The sequence below is a fragment of the Botrytis porri genome (genome assembly GCF_014898465.1).
Source record: "Botrytis porri strain MUCL 3234 chromosome Unknown BPOR_009, whole genome shotgun sequence".
In the NCBI taxonomy this organism is placed as follows: domain Eukaryota; kingdom Fungi; phylum Ascomycota; class Leotiomycetes; order Helotiales; family Sclerotiniaceae; genus Botrytis; species Botrytis porri.
In genome coordinates, this window is record NW_024066083.1 from 1,213,354 (window position 1) to 1,232,915 (window position 19,562).

Consider the following 19,562-nt stretch of genomic DNA (forward strand, 5'->3'; position numbering starts at 1 on the left):
AGATTGGCACTTGAGTCTAGTGCCATCTCAGCGGTCATTTCACTTGTTTGCGTTAAATTTTCTGTTCTGTTCTGGCCTGAGGGAAGGCGTGTAAGTAGTCTTTGAATCGTGTTTCGAAGCCTACTCGAGCCGATGATGGAAATTCGAGTCTTTAACATTAGTACAAGACTTACCCCATCTCTCCCATACATCTCATGGGCCCCTCTCATTCAACACAACATTTTTCATCGACTCTTGGATATACGTTTTAAACTGCCTCAACGCATCCCCCAACTTTAACCCAGCATATATTGGGAAGACTCCTCAACATGATCAAGAAACTTTCGATCTCGAGGCCGGGGCGTGCAGCTCGTCCGCGTCCCGAGTGATTTTCCGAGAGTCGAATGTAGAACTGCTTGTGCAGGACGCATCTTTGATATGCATTGTTGTGTTGCTGCTTTTGTTAATGCTTGTACTGGGCTCTGGGCGTTGAGGAATCAGAGGGGTGTGAGTGTGAGGGGGGAAAGGAGAGTAGAGAGAGGCGCGCGTATGGTTTGCGTTGGGATCATGAAAGTAATTTGGGCGATTAGGTGAATGACCTTGGTTGTCGGTAGTGCGTGATGAAGATCTCAGGAATTCGAAGTGAAGTATGGAGGTCGAGATGGAAAGGAGAAGAGCGCATGGCTTTGAATGGTATGGGTCAAATGGTAGCCAAGGGGTAAATGAAATTAGTAGCTCAATTGGAATATGATGAATACTGACATTCTAATACTCGAGGATAAGTGATTGTGATAGAATATTGGAATGTTAATATAGATCTAGACACGATAACACCCAATTGAATTTGCACAAAATTAGACAGAGGTAGTACAAAGAAACTACTCGTCCTCCTCGTCAAGGTCTGTGAGCAAAAGACTAGCTGAAATTTTCTTGGAATATGGGTTTGGAGCTACGATAGGCAAGATCAAAACTATACAATCAGCCTAGTCTCCGTGTCATTTCTCAATTTTTATAGATTGAACTGTATCGTACAACGTAAGATTTTCAATGTTAGACCACGTCACACGAACCCCGCACTTCCACACCCAGTTGAACTTTCAACCTATCACTCTCGTAAATCTCAAGGTAATATCACTTCAACAACTGCCCTCAGGACTCATTCAATTGGCAAAAATGCAAAGCTTAATATTTCGCCTACATAAAACCCACCAATTCACTCTAAGCACCAAAGCACTTCTCATACCCAACCATTGTAAACCTATACCTAACATCATTATTATGCAACCTCGTCAACGCGGTCTTCAATCCCTCCTCATTAATCTCAATCGTCTCCACCCAACTCTTGATTCCTTTCTCAACTGCCAAATCCAACATGGCGAGAACTTCTTTCCTGCTACCCAAATGACTTCCTCCGAGAAGTACACCGTTCTTCAAGAGTTGGAAGTTATCAATGGTTTGACCTTCGCCTTCAGGTAATCCAACAGATACCCAGTGTCCGTGAACGTCGAGAAGCTCGAGATATTCGGCCAAATTGAAGCCGGAAGATGAGGAGGCAGTGTTGACGATCAAGTCAAAGGTCATGATGTGCTCTTTGTTCCAATCCTTGTCGGCAGTGGCGAGGAAGCCGTCGGCGCCCAGTTTCTTAGCATCCGCTTCTTTGGCATGGGATCTGTTTGTAAGTATAAATTAGTATTTTTCTGATTTTAGAAACTCTTATGGGGAACTGGGTGGACAATATCAACATACCTCGAAATAACCCAGGTCTCGGCTCCCAAAGCCTTAGCAAACATAACTCCAAAATGCCCAATTCCACCCAATCCCACAATACCCACCTTCTTTCCTGGTCCACAGCCATTTCTAACCAACGGACTATACGCTGTCAAACCAGCACACAACATAGGAGCTGCCTGTTCACTCTTCAATCCGTCTGGGATGGGGAAGACCCAATGTTCATGAGTTCTAACGTGACTAGCATAACCACCTTGGGAAACGATTCCAGTTTCTGGCCAGACGGCTCCATAGGTATCGAGCTGATGGCGACAGTATGTTTCATTGTCATTCTTGCACTGACGGCATTGGAGACAAGAGTATGATTGGGCGCCGACACCGACACGTTGACCGGGTTTGATGAGAGTTACTTTTGGGCCGACACGGAGGGCTTCACCTACGATTTCTACGGACAGATGGAGAATGTTAGTATATTTTCATTCTCTCATGACTGGGTATCCAATTGAGCTCTTGCTCATCTGATTCACCCCCAAGCCTACAATAGGAAACGGAAAACGATAAATAGAAGAATGGGGATACCATACCATGCCCCACACAGAGCGGAAACTTTTGTTCACCCCACCCTCCGCTAACAGTATGCAAATCACTGGCGCAAACACCACAGGCCTGAATTTTGATATCGACATCGTAGTCGCCGAATGGCTTGGGTGTATATTCATTCTTGTGAAACTCGGTCCATTTCTTAGGATCTTCAATTTGAAATCCGGTGAAAGTATCTGGGTATCCCATTTTCGCAGAGTTCTGTGGAGATGAGTTTTGGAGGGGTATATATTTGGGAGGATTCAAACGGAGATGTGTATTAAAGACTGAGATGGACGATAGGAAGAGTGGTATGAGGAAACAGAAACAGAAGAAGAGGAAGAGAAAGATGAATAATAGAAAGGAATCTCCGAATAATAAATACTTCCTTATACACCCGCCAAGGCATCTCCATTTTCCCCCCATCCATTGGGAGATTCATGGGGGGGGGGGCATATGGAAAGCGTACAATCCCCATTTAAGGGCCATTCACCCCACCATCCCAGCGGGGTTGATATTCTGGGTTTATCTCATCAAATGGATTCATGGCATTGAGATTTTTTTTCCCGGGGTCGTTGTCGTGGGATGTTCATTTTATCCGTCGCTGGAAAAGTCTCGTTTGATACGTGGATCTCGATGCGGCTGCTTATTTTTCCACCACTTATAATGCGAAGTTTGGGGAAATTTCATCATGGTACATAGTGATACATAACATTCACGGCAGATGGTATTTTACATGTTGGTTATATATAGAATTCAATCAAACTACTTGATAACATAATATTGTATAGGAATATGAAATTATACTTTCTGAAAAGGAGCTAGTGATTTATTTAGATATGTAAGGGAAATTATACAAAAAGCTTCATTTTCGCTACCCCTGAAGGCGCAGATCCATTTCGCAAGACAAAGATGCGTTCATTGTCTACATTGGCGAAGTCGACAAAGGGCAATGAAGCGAACACTGTCTCATTCTAAAAGCAATTCAATATAACCTAGACTCCGAAATTGGACACTCATTCTTCAAGTAGGGTGTAAACATTGAAGTATCATCTTTCCAATGAATTCTCGAGGGGAGTTAATGTATCTGCATCTCCTGATCGGATATCAAATAGTCTCGTTCAGATGAATGACAAGTGATGGAGAAGCTTTGGCGGAGATAGACAAAATCAACAAGTCTATTTCCTACATATCTATGATTGTATGAAAAGATCACTATTTTCGGAAAGGCACTTATCTAGGTTAGCCTTCAGTGGAGAGGCATGAGGGAAACGGGTAAGAAATTTTTAATGGTCTACGTCGTATGAACTTTGAAAGCCAATATACCCTGTTGACCAATAATTCCGTCCAAGACACGCAATGGACAATGCCAATCTTGTATCAAAGTCGAACATGCTTGGAGGTTACGAGAGTTTCCAAGTAAACAAGAGGATGCTGAAGCATAGCCCCTGGGTTCCATTTGTTCTATCTATCTACTATACTCTTACAACATCCATTAAAAAGAAAACCTAAGCACTCAGATGACTTCCTCCAGCCCTTTGAAAGTGTGTACCCACCTAGCACGGTGCATGCCAATTGCAAAATCCCTCCTTGTAACTACCAGAACGCACAAACCCCAAAATCTTCGATTCCATTCAAGCATTATAACCACCCTACGCCGTATAATTTCCGTATCAAAGCATGATGCATCAATGCTTTTCCCTAATAAACTCACCCATAACTCCATAGTTTCCATTGAAACTTGTTGAGCCTGGAACCAGAGAACCCCCACACTAATAACACACCTTCGATGAATTAAAGCCCATATCATACAAATTCCGTAATCTTAAAAAAATCATGATCCATCAAATAAACCTCAAATCACTTGAATCCTCGAAACTTTCTCCTTGCCTTTCCCTTTCTTCCTTTTGCAGCTGGAGTGGTTTCATTCATTTCACTTGGGCCGTCCTGAACACCAGCTAAAGCTTTGACATCCTCATCATCCATTTCGCTGAGGTCATCGCTTGTGTGAGAGCCATTCGTATTTTCGACTGGAACTTCTTCCAAAACGCTAGTTCCTTCAGGCTGGAAATCCTTGACATACCAAGGGATGCCCCCATTATTAAGGACGTCTGCGCCATCCGTATTATTTTCACCATTCGAAACCGGTGGTGTTGGTGGGGTAGGCTGGTCGTCTTCTGGAGTAGAAGAATAGCCATTGGTATCAGGTGGCGTAATGCCGTCACCATTTGTCGTGTGCGTTCCAATACCATTGTTAAGAAGTTGTGGATCAATCAAGTGGTCCGTGTCGGAAATAGTAGCAGGCGCAACATGAATGACATCCTCGACATCATGCTCCGCATCAGCATCGGCATCTGGCATATTTGTATCTATAACTTCAGCATTTGCAACAAGAGTTTGCCCGTGTTCTACTACTTCGGTATCTAGAGTCTCAGAAGCAATCTCTTGTGATTGTGCAACGTCAACCATGTCTTCGTCTTGCGATGGGTCTGGCGCTTCAACATCCGCAAAATTATCAGAGGAGCTGTTCGAACCTTCAGCAGGAAGTAGACAGTTTTCGAGCAAGACATTCAGCACTTTTAGCTGATCCTCGGGCCTGGTCTTGACCACATCACACTCAGCTCGAATTGCAGCCTCTAACATAGGCTGAACAGCCTTGATAATACGTCTTCCGAATTTGCGACGGTTTTGCACGTTTAAGTTTACCGTTTTGGAAGATGTCTTTTCGACATCCCCAGCCATGTGTTCCTTTTTCTCACCTTGCGGGGTATCTTCCATGATAGCAGCAGTGATGGTGGAACTGAAGTCTTTCGCGAACGCCCCCGTAGTAGTGTAAAAGCGTTGATTGAGCTTGTCGCTGAGTCGACTGAGACCACCTGTAAATGCCTTTTTGCTATCGATTCTGCGATTTATTAGCTTTTGTCGCCCCCATAGTTGGGTGAAACCTTACTGTAAAGCTCTTTCAATGACCGGAGGCAGTAAATGCGCCACAGGAAAGTATATTGTGTCGACAGCATCCTTCTCGACCCTTGCAGCTTCCAACTTCTTCGATTCGCGTTCTTGAATCTCTCCAGCAAGTTCACGAAGTTTTCCCATATCTTTGAGTAGAAGTTGAGCAAAATCGATACGACGTGCAAGTCTTATCCTTCCTACGTGACCCATACCGGAGAAGTTGCGCCGAGTGATTTCCATGGAAGAGAAACTTTCCATTTGGAGTTGCAATCGCTTTAAAAGAGCTGCACCTCTTCGGGCCTCCCTCTTGAGAGTCCAGTACTTACAACAATCTGCAGTCCACTCCCTACGTCTGCGAAGATTATAACGTTGCAATGACATTTCAACAGAGTTGAAGATAACTTTTGGAATGATCGGAGCACCCGATGGAAGTTTCCAAATACCTTTGATTGGCTCTTCAGACTGAATGTCTTGATTATATTGCAGCAATGATCCCCGGGCACCATTCAAGTCATTGGCTTCCGGATGTCTTCCTGCTTTACGATGAGCTATAGCCAGCATGCCAGCAGCTTCATTGGAATCGGCCCACACACGGCCACGCATAGTTTTCTTGTAGAATCTGCGAGCTTCAGCAGTAGCGGCGATGGTGTCATTCTCCCGAGCATGATCTTGCGGCGAATGTTTATCGCAAAATGCTTTCAGAACAGCGTGTCCATCTAGAACCGCCAAGGTCCCATGGTTATTCTTCATCTTCAAAAATAGACGAGCTCTGCGAGCGCAAGTAACATGGAAAGCTGTGAAGCAGGCTTTATTGCCACATTGCACACATGCTCCCATACTTTGATTACAGATGTAGCAGTTTAATTTCCACCTGCTTTTCGGGACCTTCTCAACTTCCATAACTGGTTCCATGAATGTAGTGTTACCGAGAGAAACTTCAGGAATCCACATGGCACAAAGCAAATGCGACCATTTTGAAGCATTGGTTTGCTTGAAAGCTCCATCGGTGTTGGGACAGAAAATACAAGTCTAAAGATGCATTAGAATTAAGAGTAAAGATACAGATCCCGAGGATGACTTACCGGAGTGGAGCGTCCAATCAACTGACACTTTCTGCACATCCATTGACCTTCGGGAATGAAAGGGACTCCGTAGCATTCTTGATGCACAGCTAAGTCGCAGCCATCGCAGAAAACAATGGCGTTGGTGTTTTCACAATCCCCGTCATCGCAGATAGCACATTTACTATCTTGTTCTTCTCCAACCTGAGCTTCACCATTAACAGCAGCAGCGGAGCTGGACCTTGGCCGATGAGTTTGAGGTGGCTTTGGATTCGGCTTTGGTATAGTTCGTTCCAAATTATGCCAGTCTTTTTCTATCTTAGTTAGAGTAACTTCGAAAATGTGTCGAGGAACCTCATCAACGCCTTCCGCCTTCCGCCTCTCATTATATTGTTGTAGCCATTTATCATCTGCCTCATCCATATCATACTCAACACGGCCAAGAGTGCTTCCAATCCCATCCAGATCCTCGTTGAAGTTAATATCGGAAGCTTTTATGAATTCTTGCTCAGGTCGAATGAATTCGTCACTTTCCTGATATCCTACATTTGCCATAGATTTATCAACATATTGATCGAACTCTGGGGTATCAAACTTTTTAAGGGTATGCGTTAGTCGGAACGAGGGTTGTGGCAGAGTCAACTTTTCCTTCGCGGTGGTATTCATGACTTGTATACCCTTTGGTGTCTTCGGCGCCTTTGGAGAATTATGGCCAATAGATATTCCAAGGTTCGCAGCAGCTCTGGCGGCGTAGAATGCCTCAGGGTTCTTGGGAGGACGGCCAGGTTTTCTCTTGCCGCCTCCTGGTGTACCTGGAATGGTATATGGTACTAGAACTCCATTTGTACTAGGAGCAGAAATCGCAGGATTCGGAGTTGTGCTTGTGCTATTCTCACCATTATCAGCAGTCTGTCCAAGTTTACCATTCGCCGATCCTTCCACTAATTGCGATGCGCCGGCGGGTGTTACAGGTCTCGAGTTTGATGTTCCCTCCACTGCTTCTTGACTGAAACACATCATTTCTTGATTTATGTCTAGATCGGGATGAAATTCTTCCCAACTTCGTTCCTCTCGAGGCTTGTATCCATCATTTTGCGCGACAGCTGCAGCAGCCTGCGACGATGATCCGAATCGACCTGGGGCAGCCATGGGGGGTTGTTGTGCGCGAGGAAGTACTGTCCTTGTTCTCGTTGTTCGATTATCTCTGCGAGGGTAAACTACAGGCTGGACTCCGTTCGCAGCGTTTTCGCGTCCTATACGACCGCGAGGTCCGATATAATTATAACCCCCTGGTCCTGTACCGCCGACTAAAAGTAGATCTTGGCCGTTCTCGTCTACGTATCTACCTCCTCCACCGGGACCGCCTGGGACGTATCGACCTTTTTTAGGAGGTTCGGATGTTGGATTTTTGATAATTGGGTTTTCAAATCGACGATTTGAGGCTGACACGGATTTCGGACGTGTAGATCTAGTACCTGAGCCACTTGCAGCTCTTCTGGGGGTTCCAGGTATTGGCGTCGGGGCCATGTTGATAATCTATTGACTCCGACGTATTTATGCGACAAGAATGTAAAAATGTGGACAAAGGTGAGTTTGTGCCACTAGTGCGGCAGTTAAAGCTGATGATGAATACCTAGTGTTAGGTTCCGTGAGGGGCGAGGCGCATATGGAATCAGGAGCAATAAAGACACAATTATGCGCGTCTTTCTCTTGATAAATGAATTGAGTGATGCTCTAGGAGTGAATTACACGAGAGAATGATGTTTAAGATATGGAGGTTATCATAATCTAACTGTGTTTGATGTAGCCAACATCTTGAGTCTGGTAGTCGCGATGTGGTTGCCCCTTCCGATTAGGTTTAGCTGATATCAAGGATCAAGTTCCATTTTGAGTTTAGCATCGGAAAAAAGTATCTTGATGCTCCGATGTATTAGTAATCCATAGATTCTACACACTATCACAGTCCGTGCATGTTTCCCTGCATCAGCATCAGCATCCACCCGCTCCAGTTATTGAACAATGAGATTGTGAGCATTGATCGATTGCTTGATTGTTTGTATGGAATTGGAGCGTCTACCATGAAACGTCTATACAAACATAGGATGAGATGCTAGTCCCTTCTCTAGTATCTTCATTGCTATACTTTGATCTTCAGTACTACCAAGTCAAGTTCCCAACTTCAACGAGTCTATGTGAGCATACATTTATACGCAAATCTGGGGGTTTATAATCATTCCTACAACTGGTATCTACATCCATATTCCATATGCAAAGCTAGTGCTCTCTATTGCCTCTATATACATACAAAGTTTTGGGCTAACAGTCTGTGACTCGATATCCTGCGGGCTTCAATATTCTATGCTTTTTCGATCTTTCTCTTCACATGCCACTGATATCTAAAAGATAGTTTTGTTGTTGTAAGCAACGTTTCTTCGTACACTTCAACAAGTGGATCTTGACGAAACTCAGTTGTCCGTTTTAGCAAACGTCCCCAGTTTTACAAACAAAGTCATTGTTCCATTAAACTTACACCAAAAGTTTGGTCTTGGGGTGCCTCGTGGTAGTTGGCAAATCCACCACCCAGAGAGTAAATCCGGCATCACCAGCATCTATAAAAGTAGAAAGCGATAAAATGATTAGACATGTGGAAGATTCTATTTTGAGAAAGCTCTAATCGCATCCTATATAGCTTTGATGAGTTTTGGATGGTAATTGTGACGTGCAGACTGGGCTCGAGTTTTCAACCTCTTCAGCGCAAGATAAACAATAGATTGTTGAATGCAAGTCATTCTCTTGAAATTTCAGAGGATTTTTGGGCGCAAATGAGATTTTTCCAAACAAAAGAAATATCAATTTGGAGATCGTTACATACAACTCTATTTTTCTACTACTGTTCTTCACATTCATTATACGGAGATCATTTCGAATATTGGTGTAGTAAAATAGGGCGATATACTTCCATAACTGTGAGAGGAAAAGCTTCAAATAATGCAGATTTGTCGTCCTTGTACTGAAGTTCTGGAGTGGATGATACGTGAGCCATGAACCTGGCACTCTTGCTGCATGAGCCTGCACCTAGGTTAAGCCTCGCCGACGTTCCACAAATGCAATATCAATATCGGTATTGCATCGAAAGGATAACATAACACTCAAGTAAAGCTGTGCTTCACTCGCCTTTCGCTGTTCAAGCTTATCGCATCGATTTATTGGTCAACCCCGCAATGGTATTTCAATCAGCCTATTTGACATCTCCACAATCTCCCCGCGTGCGGGGAAGTACGAAGATCCTTCAACCTCGTTGCTGAAAACCTATCGCTGTATAGGTGAATCCATTATATGTCATTTCCATGAGTAATTCGCATTTAGCCATGCATTTAGCCATTGATTTATCCAGAGCCCCATCTGCAGCTTCATGATGCGTAGTGCATAGGAGTTCCGAGCTCCAGGATATGTGTTTAGAGCAAGTAATAAAAAATATAAAGATAGACAGTTCCCGGTTATCATTTTGCTGTATCCTGATGCTCTGCCTCTAAAAGTCACTGTTGTGAAATCTCAAATAATAAAATATTATTCATTATGGCAGTCGGGGCTCCCGCTCATGGCATTTGTGATGTGGCTCTGGAACGTCGACAAAAGCTTATGGGGGCCAGTGGTCCAGCGGCTTTAGTTAAAAACTTTCGAGTCTTCAGCATTGCTTTGTTCGCTTGCATTGGAGGACTGTTATACGTATGTGACTCCATTTATATCTTCAAGGGGAAAAAAAATGATTACGAAATTAATTTACATTGTGTGAAACACAGGGTTACAATCAGGGCGTCTTTTCTGGTGTGCTCACTATGAACTCATTCATGTCCCACATGGGAAACTATGATAGCACAGATCCAGCAGATCAAAGCAGAAAAGGATGGTTAACTAGTATCTTGGAATTGGGCGCGTGGCTTGGAGCACTTCTAAGCGGATTTATGGCGGAGGCATTGAGCAGAAAGTATGGGATTTTAATTGCCACCGGTATGCTCCTCTTTCCAAGTTCGGATATGCAAAGAGATCCAGATTTCTAGGAAGAGAAAGCATTATCTGGAAAAGGTTATTGACATTCTATGCTCAATTATAGTTGTATTTATCATCGGTGTCATAGTCCAAGCGACTGCCATCTCCGTTGATCACTCCGCCATCTTAGGAGGTCGTTTCATAACCGGAATGGGCGTGGGAAGTCTCAGTATGATTGTACCAATGTACAATGCTGAAGTCGCTCCGCCTGAAGTACGCGGATCTCTCATTGCCCTCCAACAACTTGCCATCTGTGCCGGTATCATGATATCCTTCTGGATCGATTACGGCACAAACTATATAGGAGGAACTGGCGGGACGCAATCCGATGCAGCATGGCTTGTTCCGATTTGTCTACAACTGTTCCCGGCTATAGTTCTTTTTGCCGGTATCTTGTTCATGCCTTTCTCGCCTAGATGGCTAGTACATCACGGAAGAGAAGCGGAGGCTAGGAAAGTACTAGCACAACTGAGAAACTTACCCCAAGACCATGAGTTGGTAGAAATAGAGTTCTTAGAAATCAAGGTCCAGAGTTTGTTTGAAAAGAGATCGATTGCAGAATTATGGCCTGGTCTCCAAGAATTAACTTGGATGAATACCGCGAAATTGCAGTTTGTGGCAATTGGGAGTTTGTTCAAGACAAAACCTATGTTTAAGAGAGTGATAGTAGCGACAGTCACTATGTCCTTTCAACAGTGGACGGGCATCAACGTATGTGCAATCCCTCCTCCTTCAAGCCCCAACATGTCAACATCTCATCAGCTTTCCGCTAACAGCTCCTCCCTCCCTCCAGGCAATTCTCTACTACGCCCCTACAATCTTCGCCTCCCTTGGTCTCTCCAGTAATACCGTCTCCCTCCTCGCTACTGGCGTCGTCGGTATTGTAATGTTCATTGCAACCATTCCATCCGTCCTCTACATCGACAAGTTAGGTCGCAAGCCCATCCTTACAATCGGTGCAATCGGCATGGCTACATGCCACATAATCATCGCTGTTATCGTAGCCAAAAATAGAGATTCATGGGAGGAACATAAAGCCGCGGGCTGGGCTGCTGTGGCTATGGTTTGGTTCGTCTTTCCCTACACTACTTCCCACTCTCATACTTCTCTTCTCCAGAATTTAACATGTAAAGGCTCTTCGTTATCCACTTCGGCTATTCTTGGGGTCCCTGCGCCTGGATTCTCGTAGCAGAAATCTGGCCCCTATCCAATCGTCCCTACGGCATCGCACTGGGTGCCTCCTCAAACTGGATGAATAATTTCATCGTCGGCCAAGTAACACCTGATATGTTGAGTGGCATTTCTTATGGTACCTATATAATCTTTGGGTTGTTAACCTATCTCGGAGCGGCATTCATTTGGTGGGGTGTACCCGAGACGAAGAGATTAGGCTGTGAGTATTTTTCAGTATTTCTGAGGAAGGAGAGGTGATGGGTGTCATGCTATTTCCCAGTATTGTCGTGCAACTTCAAATGTTCCTGATATATGCATCTATGACGGATTATAAGCTAACAAATCAAACAGTGGAGGAGATGGACCTGGTGTTCGGCAGCGAAGGTGTAGGCCGGGGTGATCTGGAAAGAATGGAAGCTGTGCGTCGCGAGGTAGGACTAGACAGAATTCTTGGGGAGAGTAACACCAATGGTGATGTATCTCTAATAACGGACATTAAAAGTGATCGGGCTGAGAAGATTCACGAGATGTAGATGAAGTGGATAGACATAGATGCATCAGATTATATGGTACTTGTATAAGGATTAGAAATTGTAATAGTCTAGGTATAATGGAAGATACAATATAGGTGCTAGGCTTGTATCCATTCGCTTGTATTAGAAGGCTCATTATCTATATGGACGCGTAAACACCTAACTCCCAACTGCCAGTTTGTGGTATATCCTTCTCGCTACGCCTACTCACGTCCATCCGCCTTCCATTTCAATAAGCAGAATCTCACAGTAATGACCGCCAGAATTAAAGCAGAACAAAAGAGAGTGAACGGAAGAAATTAAGTCCCCGAGTTCAAAATGAATGAGACATAATAAAAATCAGTCGTGGCCCTATGTACGATCAAGCCGATGTGTCATCTGCCTTTCTCGCCTTCACGACATCTTTCGCACCTCCATCTATTCCCGAACTACCTCCTTGGTCGTTGAGTAATGGAATCTTATCCAAACTAGTACTTCTTGGGTGACCTGGTCTCTTTGTCTCGCCACCGTTACTCAATATTTCTCCACCCTCGGTTCTGGGCGTCATCAAAGGAGATGTCGTTAACTCGGGAGTGTTATGCCATTTCTGAACTTCTCGTTTCATCTCCTCAAGCTCATTTTGGAAACGTTTGCCGAAAACTTCGATATAATAATTTGCGCCGTTATAAACAGACCAGCAGAATACAGCCATGAGGAATGATGCAGACGCATATCGGTACCAGAACCATAGAGGGCATGGTAACATGGTGAGCAACGCATACGAGTATTGAATGAGCATAAATGCAGGCTCTTGCATAGATTCAGGAAGAGAGAGGACCGCTTTGCCAATCCAGACTTTAGAGTATGATTTTAGCAGCCAGGTGAACGATGTCGGACGACCTGCAGCAATCTTCTCGCGACGGCGGACAGTGATGAGAAAATGGTAAGAAAGTTGCCATATTGCATATGGAATAGATGACCACAATGCCATGGATAGCAGGCCGTAATGATTACTTGACCCTACTGGAGATGTACGTATATCGTATATAGCTCTGAAACGCGATTGTTGGACGGATGGGTCGATGAGATGGACGAGACAATGAAGAGTTACGCAGGGCATTATGTGAATAAAGAGGGACGTAACCTTGTCGAAACTGTGGAATACCATAGAATTCCTCCACATGGCAATCGCTACTGCATTGTTGCCCATGGCTAGACAGTAAGTACTGATGAATAGTCGTTTTGACTGTGGAAAGATCCAAATGGAGAGAAAGCAGAGAAAGTTTGTAAAGTAACAGAGATCTGCGAGAAAATAATGATATCCCCGTTTGTGGTAGGCATAAAAACGGATGGGCATGAAGTATAGCAATTGGGCAGTATACCACCAGTGGAACAGCTCAGGATATCCTCCGATCAAGTAGCCACTAATGAGAACATTTAGGACTCCACAGATGAAGGAAACCTTTTCTCGGATCGTCACTGATTTCGTATCATTCCACCGTGTCCCAAGTTTGTCAACACTATCGCGCATCCTTTTTTTATATCTGTCCAGCTGCTCATCGGCAGTTGGAACACGCTTTCGCCATTCTTCAACAACCCGAGTCTTCGCATAACTGGATCTTGTCTTTAATTTGTCTCGCTGCTTTCGAACCTTTTGAGATTGCGCGGAGAGATTTCTCTGTATCCTTTCGAGTTGTTGAGGCAAATCAAAGTTCTCTAATAAGTCAAAGACAGTGATCTTATCCAAAGGAGGCCAAGGTTCCCAATCTTCTTGATATGTGCTACTTCCAGAAGCAGAAGCACGCCTTGAAAGACGAGGGCTTCCATTTTCAGAGGTTGTGTATGTGGGTGTAATACCATCCTCTGGGGGAGAGCTTCCGGTTGATGAGTCCCCGCCAGTAAGATGTTGTTCAGAAGATAACGAAGTCGACTCGAGTGCAGGCTCCGACTTAGAAGCTGGTATGGGTATAGGTTCAGTCATTTCTGCTATCGAACGTGAACGGGTGTGAATCGAATCGTAGAAGCAAATGCGCCTGAACGCAGAAGCACCTCTTAGAGCTATATCAGCCATGTGTTCTCGAATCTTGTGTTATGTACCCGAAAGTTACAGATGAAAAACAACAGTGAGGATCACTTACAGAAAAGTATGCTGCTGCGGATGAAGAGTCTTAATATGCGTTCAAGATGGCCCAAGTAGTAATAACTACTGTTGATCGAAGCACATGAACAAATTCTGAAAAGGTGATAGGTTATCAAAGAAGAGTTAGATGTTTTAGGTGCTTCTCGACTCGAAACTAGTCTCCAAAATAGATAGGTTTTGTTCGGGACCAGTTCTTTCGTGAGTAATGTTGAAGGAAGTGAGATCGTGCTTGCTTTGAGAGATGTGGTTGGATGTTGGTGTCAAGATGGAAACAGACCACCTAGTTTACTAGCATCTAGAAAAGAGTGAACTTTGCTTGATCACCAGAGGTTCTTTATTGTAGATGTTAGTTAGCTTTTGAAGGAATGAAGCAGGGAGATGATGAGTATATCTTCAAACACAAAACTTGTCACTTTTTATTTGGTATAATCGCTGTCTCCAATAGAAGTACAGTCGTGTACAGGCCTTGGAAGTGCTACCAATCAATCACTAATAAAGTTGATCTGGGGAATACATTTCGTCATTGCTACTTTAAGACAATGAGAACCCTGATTATCTAAGGGGGTACGGTTGTCCATTATGACATGGGGTGAACAGAAGTGTGCTAGAGGTGAGAGGTTGAAGCTCATGAGGAAGAATTTGAAAAGGCTTCACCTCTGTACATCTACGTTGACCGTTATCGACTTTCACATGTAGCTTGACTAAATGTCATGTGATCCATAATTCGCGTCCGCGACTTTTTGTGATGCTCAGTACGATAGAGCAGCTGGGAAAGTCGAAGTTCAAGATATCGTAGACCTACTCACACCAAAATTTACCTCCATCTTATCATTCTAGACTCATTGTCACTCGCTACGGATGTCATGTTAATGCGCCACTCATTTTAATCTCTCTTTATTTCTGACTAGATCTTACCTTCGTAGCTACTCTTCTTTCTTAACGCGTGCACCCCGCTTCGATCAACGCGTATAAGTCAAGATGGGCAAACTCATACGCCTCGAGCTTTTTAGTAAGATGGTCGCACTGTTAATGCTAGTACTTCAGCTGATCATATGTAGATTTCAAGTCGTATAAGGGGCACCATGTTCTTTTGTTCGGAGACTCGTATTTCACCTCCATCATCGGTCCAAATGGCTCTGGGAAATCGAATTCGTAGGTGGCTTGTAAAACATCATCAGCAAATTGCTAATTGAGTAACAGCATGGACGCGATCTCTTTTGTTCTAGGCATCAAGTCGTCTCATTTGCGATCTGCACAGTTGCGAGATCTCGTATACCGCGGAAGAGTATTGAAAACCTCAAAAATCAACGACGACGGATCCGCGGTTGACCCAGCTGCCAATGGACTCGCAAACGGGGATGGGGAAGGTTCGGATGAGGAGTCACAATCCCAGAAACCGGCGCGCAACGATCCCAAGAGTGCATGGGTTATGGCTGTTTACGAAGATGATCAAGGCGAGGAGCAGAAATGGAAGCGTTCAATCACAAACCAAGGTGCCAGTGAATATCGTATCAACGATCGCGTCGTCACCGCACAAGCATACAATGATGCCCTCGAATCCGAAAATATATTGATTAAAGCTCGAAACTTTTTGGTGTTTCAAGGCGATGTTGAAGCTATTGCGTCGCAGTCACCGAAGGATCTGACCCGACTTATCGAACAAATATCTGGCAGTCTGGAATACAAAGCTGAATATGAAAGATTGCAAGAGGAGGCAGAGAAGGCAGCAGACGAGCAAAATTATAGCCTCCATCGCAGACGTGGCATTAATTCCGAGATCAAGCAGTATCAAGAGCAAAAGAAAGAGGCTGAGGCCTTCCAGAACAAAGCAGTGGAAAAGGATGAAGCCATCATTGAGCACATCCTATGGAAGTTGTACCATTTTCAAAGAGTGATGGACGAGTCGAGCGCTAGCATTCAAGAACACCAGGAAAACCTAAAGGAGTATCGCCGTGGCGTGGAAAAGTATCAGAATAACCTGGATGCAGCCAGAGCAGAACAAGCTAAAGTTAACAAAGACGCCAGCCGAATAGAGCGAAACATCAAGCGAAAGGAGAAGGAACTCGAGGACAAGGAAGTCGAGTTGGTACCATTTGATGAAAAAATCAAGACTGTCACATCTCAAATCGAAATGTTGAGAAGGAAGTCAATCCTCATAGCAAAAGAGCGGGACGACAAGTCAGGGAAAATTGCGAAACTTAAAAAGGACCTCGCGTTAGTTGAAAAGGCACAGAAACAATTCGAAGTACAGTGGCAGGAAACTCTTAAAAACCAGGGAAAACAATTAAGTGACGATGATTTCAAGGAGTACCAAAAGCTCAAATCCGAGGTCGTCAAGAAGACATCTGAGGATCAAGCTAAGCTAGACAATCTGATCCGTCAATTGAAAACCGACGAAGTAACCGCGAACAGTTTGAAAGGTAAAATGGAAGCTGCGCAGGCTTCGGTGGAAAAGCTCCAAAGTGAATTAGACACCAGCATGAGACGCAGAGACAACCTTAAGGAGTCGATTGCCGAGACAACTAGGGACAGAAACGCGAAGAGAGAGGAGCACAACTCTCTCAGGTCAGAACGCGTTCGACATAACCAATTGAAGACTGACCTCGAAGAGAAACTTCAAGAAATTCTCAAACAAATCAAGGAGGGTGAATACGGTCGAAGAGAGGGCGAGAAGGAGAGAAGAGTCAAAGAAACAATAACCGAAATGAAGCGAATATTCCCTGGCGTTAAAGGACGCATCGGCGACCTTTGCAAGCCTAAGCAGAAGAAATTCGAAGAAGCTGTGAGCACAGCTCTTGGTCGAGACTTTGACTCCATTGTTGTCGATACGGAGAAGACTGGCACCGAATGTGTGCAATGGTTGAAAGATCGCAAAAAGTCCCCTATGACTTTTATCCCATTGGACAATATCAAGGTCAACGCAACAAACTCTTCGTTGAAAGGACTGGCCAAGGCCCGCCTGACTATCGATACAATTGATTTTGACTCGTCTGTCGAAAGAGCTATGTCTTACGCATGCGGAAGCTCCATTGTTTGTGATGATATTGCGACAGCCAAAGATATATGTTATCGAAAAAAGCTCCAAGTCAAAGCTGTAACTCTGGATGGTGTCATGATCGCTAAAGCTGGTAATATTACTGGTGGGCGTGTTCCCGAAGGACGTGGCAACAAGCGAGCTTTTGGTGATGCTGAGATGGATAAGCTCAGGGCTCTTGAGGAGAAATATACTCGCGAGATAAGGGCACTAGATGCTAATAAAAAGAGAACAGGCGAGGAGGAACAATTGACAAACGCCATCAACAACCTACACCAGAAGGTTACCTATGAGCAGAATGAATTGGCCGAATTTGAGAAGAACATTGCCAGTGAACAAAAGAAGCTGAATCATGAACAACGCCAATTAGAAGATGTGGAGCCCAAGTACGAAGAGAAGAGTGCAGAACTTGAAAAGTCTCGGCGAAAGGTTGAAGAGTTTCAACGGGCTATCGCGAAAGTTGCGGATAAGATCTTCTCCAATTTCTGCAAGAGAACTGAATACTCAAATATTAGAGATTATGAAGCACAGCAAGGCAGTCTTGAGCAAGAGGCTTTGGAGAAGAAGAATGAATTTGAGAAACAAAAACAAACGTTGAAAAGCCAGGTGGCTTGGGAAGACAATCACCTATTGGAGATTAAGACCCGCCTGGTTAACCTTGAGAACAACATTGAGAAGTTTGAATCCGACATTGAGGAATACGAGGCAGAAAAAGAAAAACTTGCACAGGCGATGGATGAAGATCGAGCAGCCGTGACTGAGTTGGAGGATGCCCTTCAGAAACACAAAGAAAAACTCGCGGCAAAAACTGACAAAGTCAATATCGCAAGGCACGACCTACAAAAAGCGAGCAAGGGAATTGATGAGCGTACAAAATCCATCACGACTCTTGAGACAGTAGCTCAGCGAACCAGCGCGAACCGATATGCTTTGTTACGACGCTGCAAGATGGAACAAATAGCTATACCATTGGCTGCGGGTTCGAAATCTTTAGATAGTCTCCCTGCGAACGAGAGCTTGCAACAAGAGGACCCCGACGCTATGGATGTTGATGAAGGCGATCAGGCCCCCGAGGAAATTATCAATGATTACGGCATAGATGTAGATTTCGATGGGCTTTCAGATGACTTGAAAAATGTAAGTAGTCTGCAATATGTCAAAATTTCTTCACTAACACGAAATAGCCCGATGATGAAGATGTTGAGGAGCAGCTGCAAGAAAAGATTTCTACCCTCAACTCAGAACTTGAGAAACTCAACCCTAACATGCGAGCGATTGAGCGACTGGATATTGTCGAGACACGTCTTAGAGATACTGACAAAGACTTCAACGCCGCTCGTGATGCTGCAAAAGCTACTCGTGATGCATTCAACGAAATCAAGGAGAAACGATATGATCGCTTCAACAAAGCTTTCGCACATATATCCGATCAAATCACTCATGTGTACAAAGATCTTACACGCTCAGCTACTTTCCCTCTCGGTGGTCAGGCATATCTTGATATTGAAGATAGCGACGCCCCGTATCTCTCTGGTATCAAATACCACGCCATGCCACCACTCAAACGTTTTCGTGACATGGAGCATCTATCTGGTGGTGAGAAAACTATGGCAGCCTTGGCTTTACTCTTCGCAGTTCATAGTTACCAACCCTCTCCATTTTTTGTCTTAGATGAAGTCGATGCTGCTCTTGACAATGCGAACGTAGAAAAGATCAGAAATTACATCAAGGAGCATGCCGGACCTGGCATGCAATTTATCGTCATTAGTTTGAAGACTGGACTATTCCAAGGAAGTGAGAGTTTGGTCGGCGTTTTCAGAGATCAGGAAGTTAATAGCTCGAAAACTTTGACTCTTGATGTAAGTTTTGTATTTGTTCATCTGAAGTCTACTTTTACTAATATCTCAAATAGTTACGCAAATATGCATGAAAGTAATAATGGGTTTGCTTTTGTAAATCACATGATGGAATTTGTTGCTGTTAGACTTTCAGTTTGATGGCCGCTGTGGTTATTGAGTGGGTGGATTTGACTTGATAGCTTATGAATACCAGTCGTAGGCGGCGTGGTATATAGGAGTTTGTAAGAATATGTTGACCCTCTTCGGTCGAATTGAATAATATGTTTTTTGTTGATAGGTAGCTATCTGTATTGAGTACCATGGCAGAATAAGTCAATGTCAATTTCAGAGGTAGTCTTGTAGTCATGAATCAAAGATCTATCATGATATGTTGCAATAGTATCTTCATAGGTGCAAATATTCCTCACAATCAATCATTTACGCAGCTCTTTGGACATGATGACTCTCCATTATATAAATCTACCCCAAACCACGATCCAGTGGATTCGAGTGTGCCTT

At 44.1% G+C, this 19,562-nt stretch overlaps 5 protein-coding genes across 5 annotated transcripts; 2 read left to right on the forward strand and 3 right to left on the reverse strand.

Moving 5' to 3' along the window:
• Nucleotides 1-1,197: 1,197 nt before the first annotated feature.
• EAF01_007172 (uncharacterized protein) lies at nt 1,198-2,496 on the reverse strand (the record flags this gene model as incomplete). Its single annotated transcript, XM_038915427.1, has 3 exons — nt 1,198-1,648; nt 1,726-2,152; nt 2,292-2,496. 3 exons carry the CDS (start codon nt 2,494-2,496, stop codon nt 1,198-1,200), a joined length of 1,083 nt encoding a protein of 360 aa, XP_038769065.1.
• Nucleotides 2,497-3,698: 1,202 nt separating this feature from the next.
• On the reverse strand, nt 3,699-8,156 carry EAF01_007173 (uncharacterized protein). Its single transcript, XM_038915428.1, has 3 exons — nt 6,321-8,156; nt 5,237-6,267; nt 3,699-5,188 (listed from the first exon to the last, which is right to left on the reverse strand). Exons 1-3 carry the CDS (start codon nt 7,824-7,826, stop codon nt 4,147-4,149), a joined length of 3,579 nt encoding a protein of 1,192 aa, XP_038769066.1. The 5' UTR covers nt 7,827-8,156; the 3' UTR covers nt 3,699-4,146.
• Nucleotides 8,157-9,875: 1,719 nt separating this feature from the next.
• EAF01_007174 (uncharacterized protein) lies at nt 9,876-12,103 on the forward strand (the record flags this gene model as incomplete). The annotated part of the gene is made up of 6 exons (XM_038915429.1): nt 9,876-10,025; nt 10,100-10,307; nt 10,411-11,057; nt 11,140-11,414; nt 11,480-11,739; nt 11,871-12,103. 6 exons carry the CDS (start codon nt 9,876-9,878, stop codon nt 12,050-12,052), a joined length of 1,722 nt encoding a protein of 573 aa, XP_038769067.1. The 3' UTR covers nt 12,053-12,103.
• A 310-nt stretch (nt 12,104-12,413) lies between these two features.
• Nucleotides 12,414-14,012, reverse strand: EAF01_007175 (uncharacterized protein; the record flags this gene model as incomplete). The annotated part of the gene is made up of 1 exon (XM_038915430.1): nt 12,414-14,012. One exon carries the CDS (start codon nt 14,010-14,012, stop codon nt 12,414-12,416), a length of 1,599 nt encoding a protein of 532 aa, XP_038769068.1.
• A 1,137-nt stretch (nt 14,013-15,149) lies between these two features.
• On the forward strand, nt 15,150-19,135 carry EAF01_007176 (uncharacterized protein; the record flags this gene model as incomplete). The annotated part of the gene is made up of 5 exons (XM_038915431.1): nt 15,150-15,180; nt 15,230-15,323; nt 15,372-18,342; nt 18,390-19,064; nt 19,118-19,135. 5 exons carry the CDS (start codon nt 15,150-15,152, stop codon nt 19,133-19,135), a joined length of 3,789 nt encoding a protein of 1,262 aa, XP_038769069.1.
• Nucleotides 19,136-19,562: the final 427 nt, after the last annotated feature.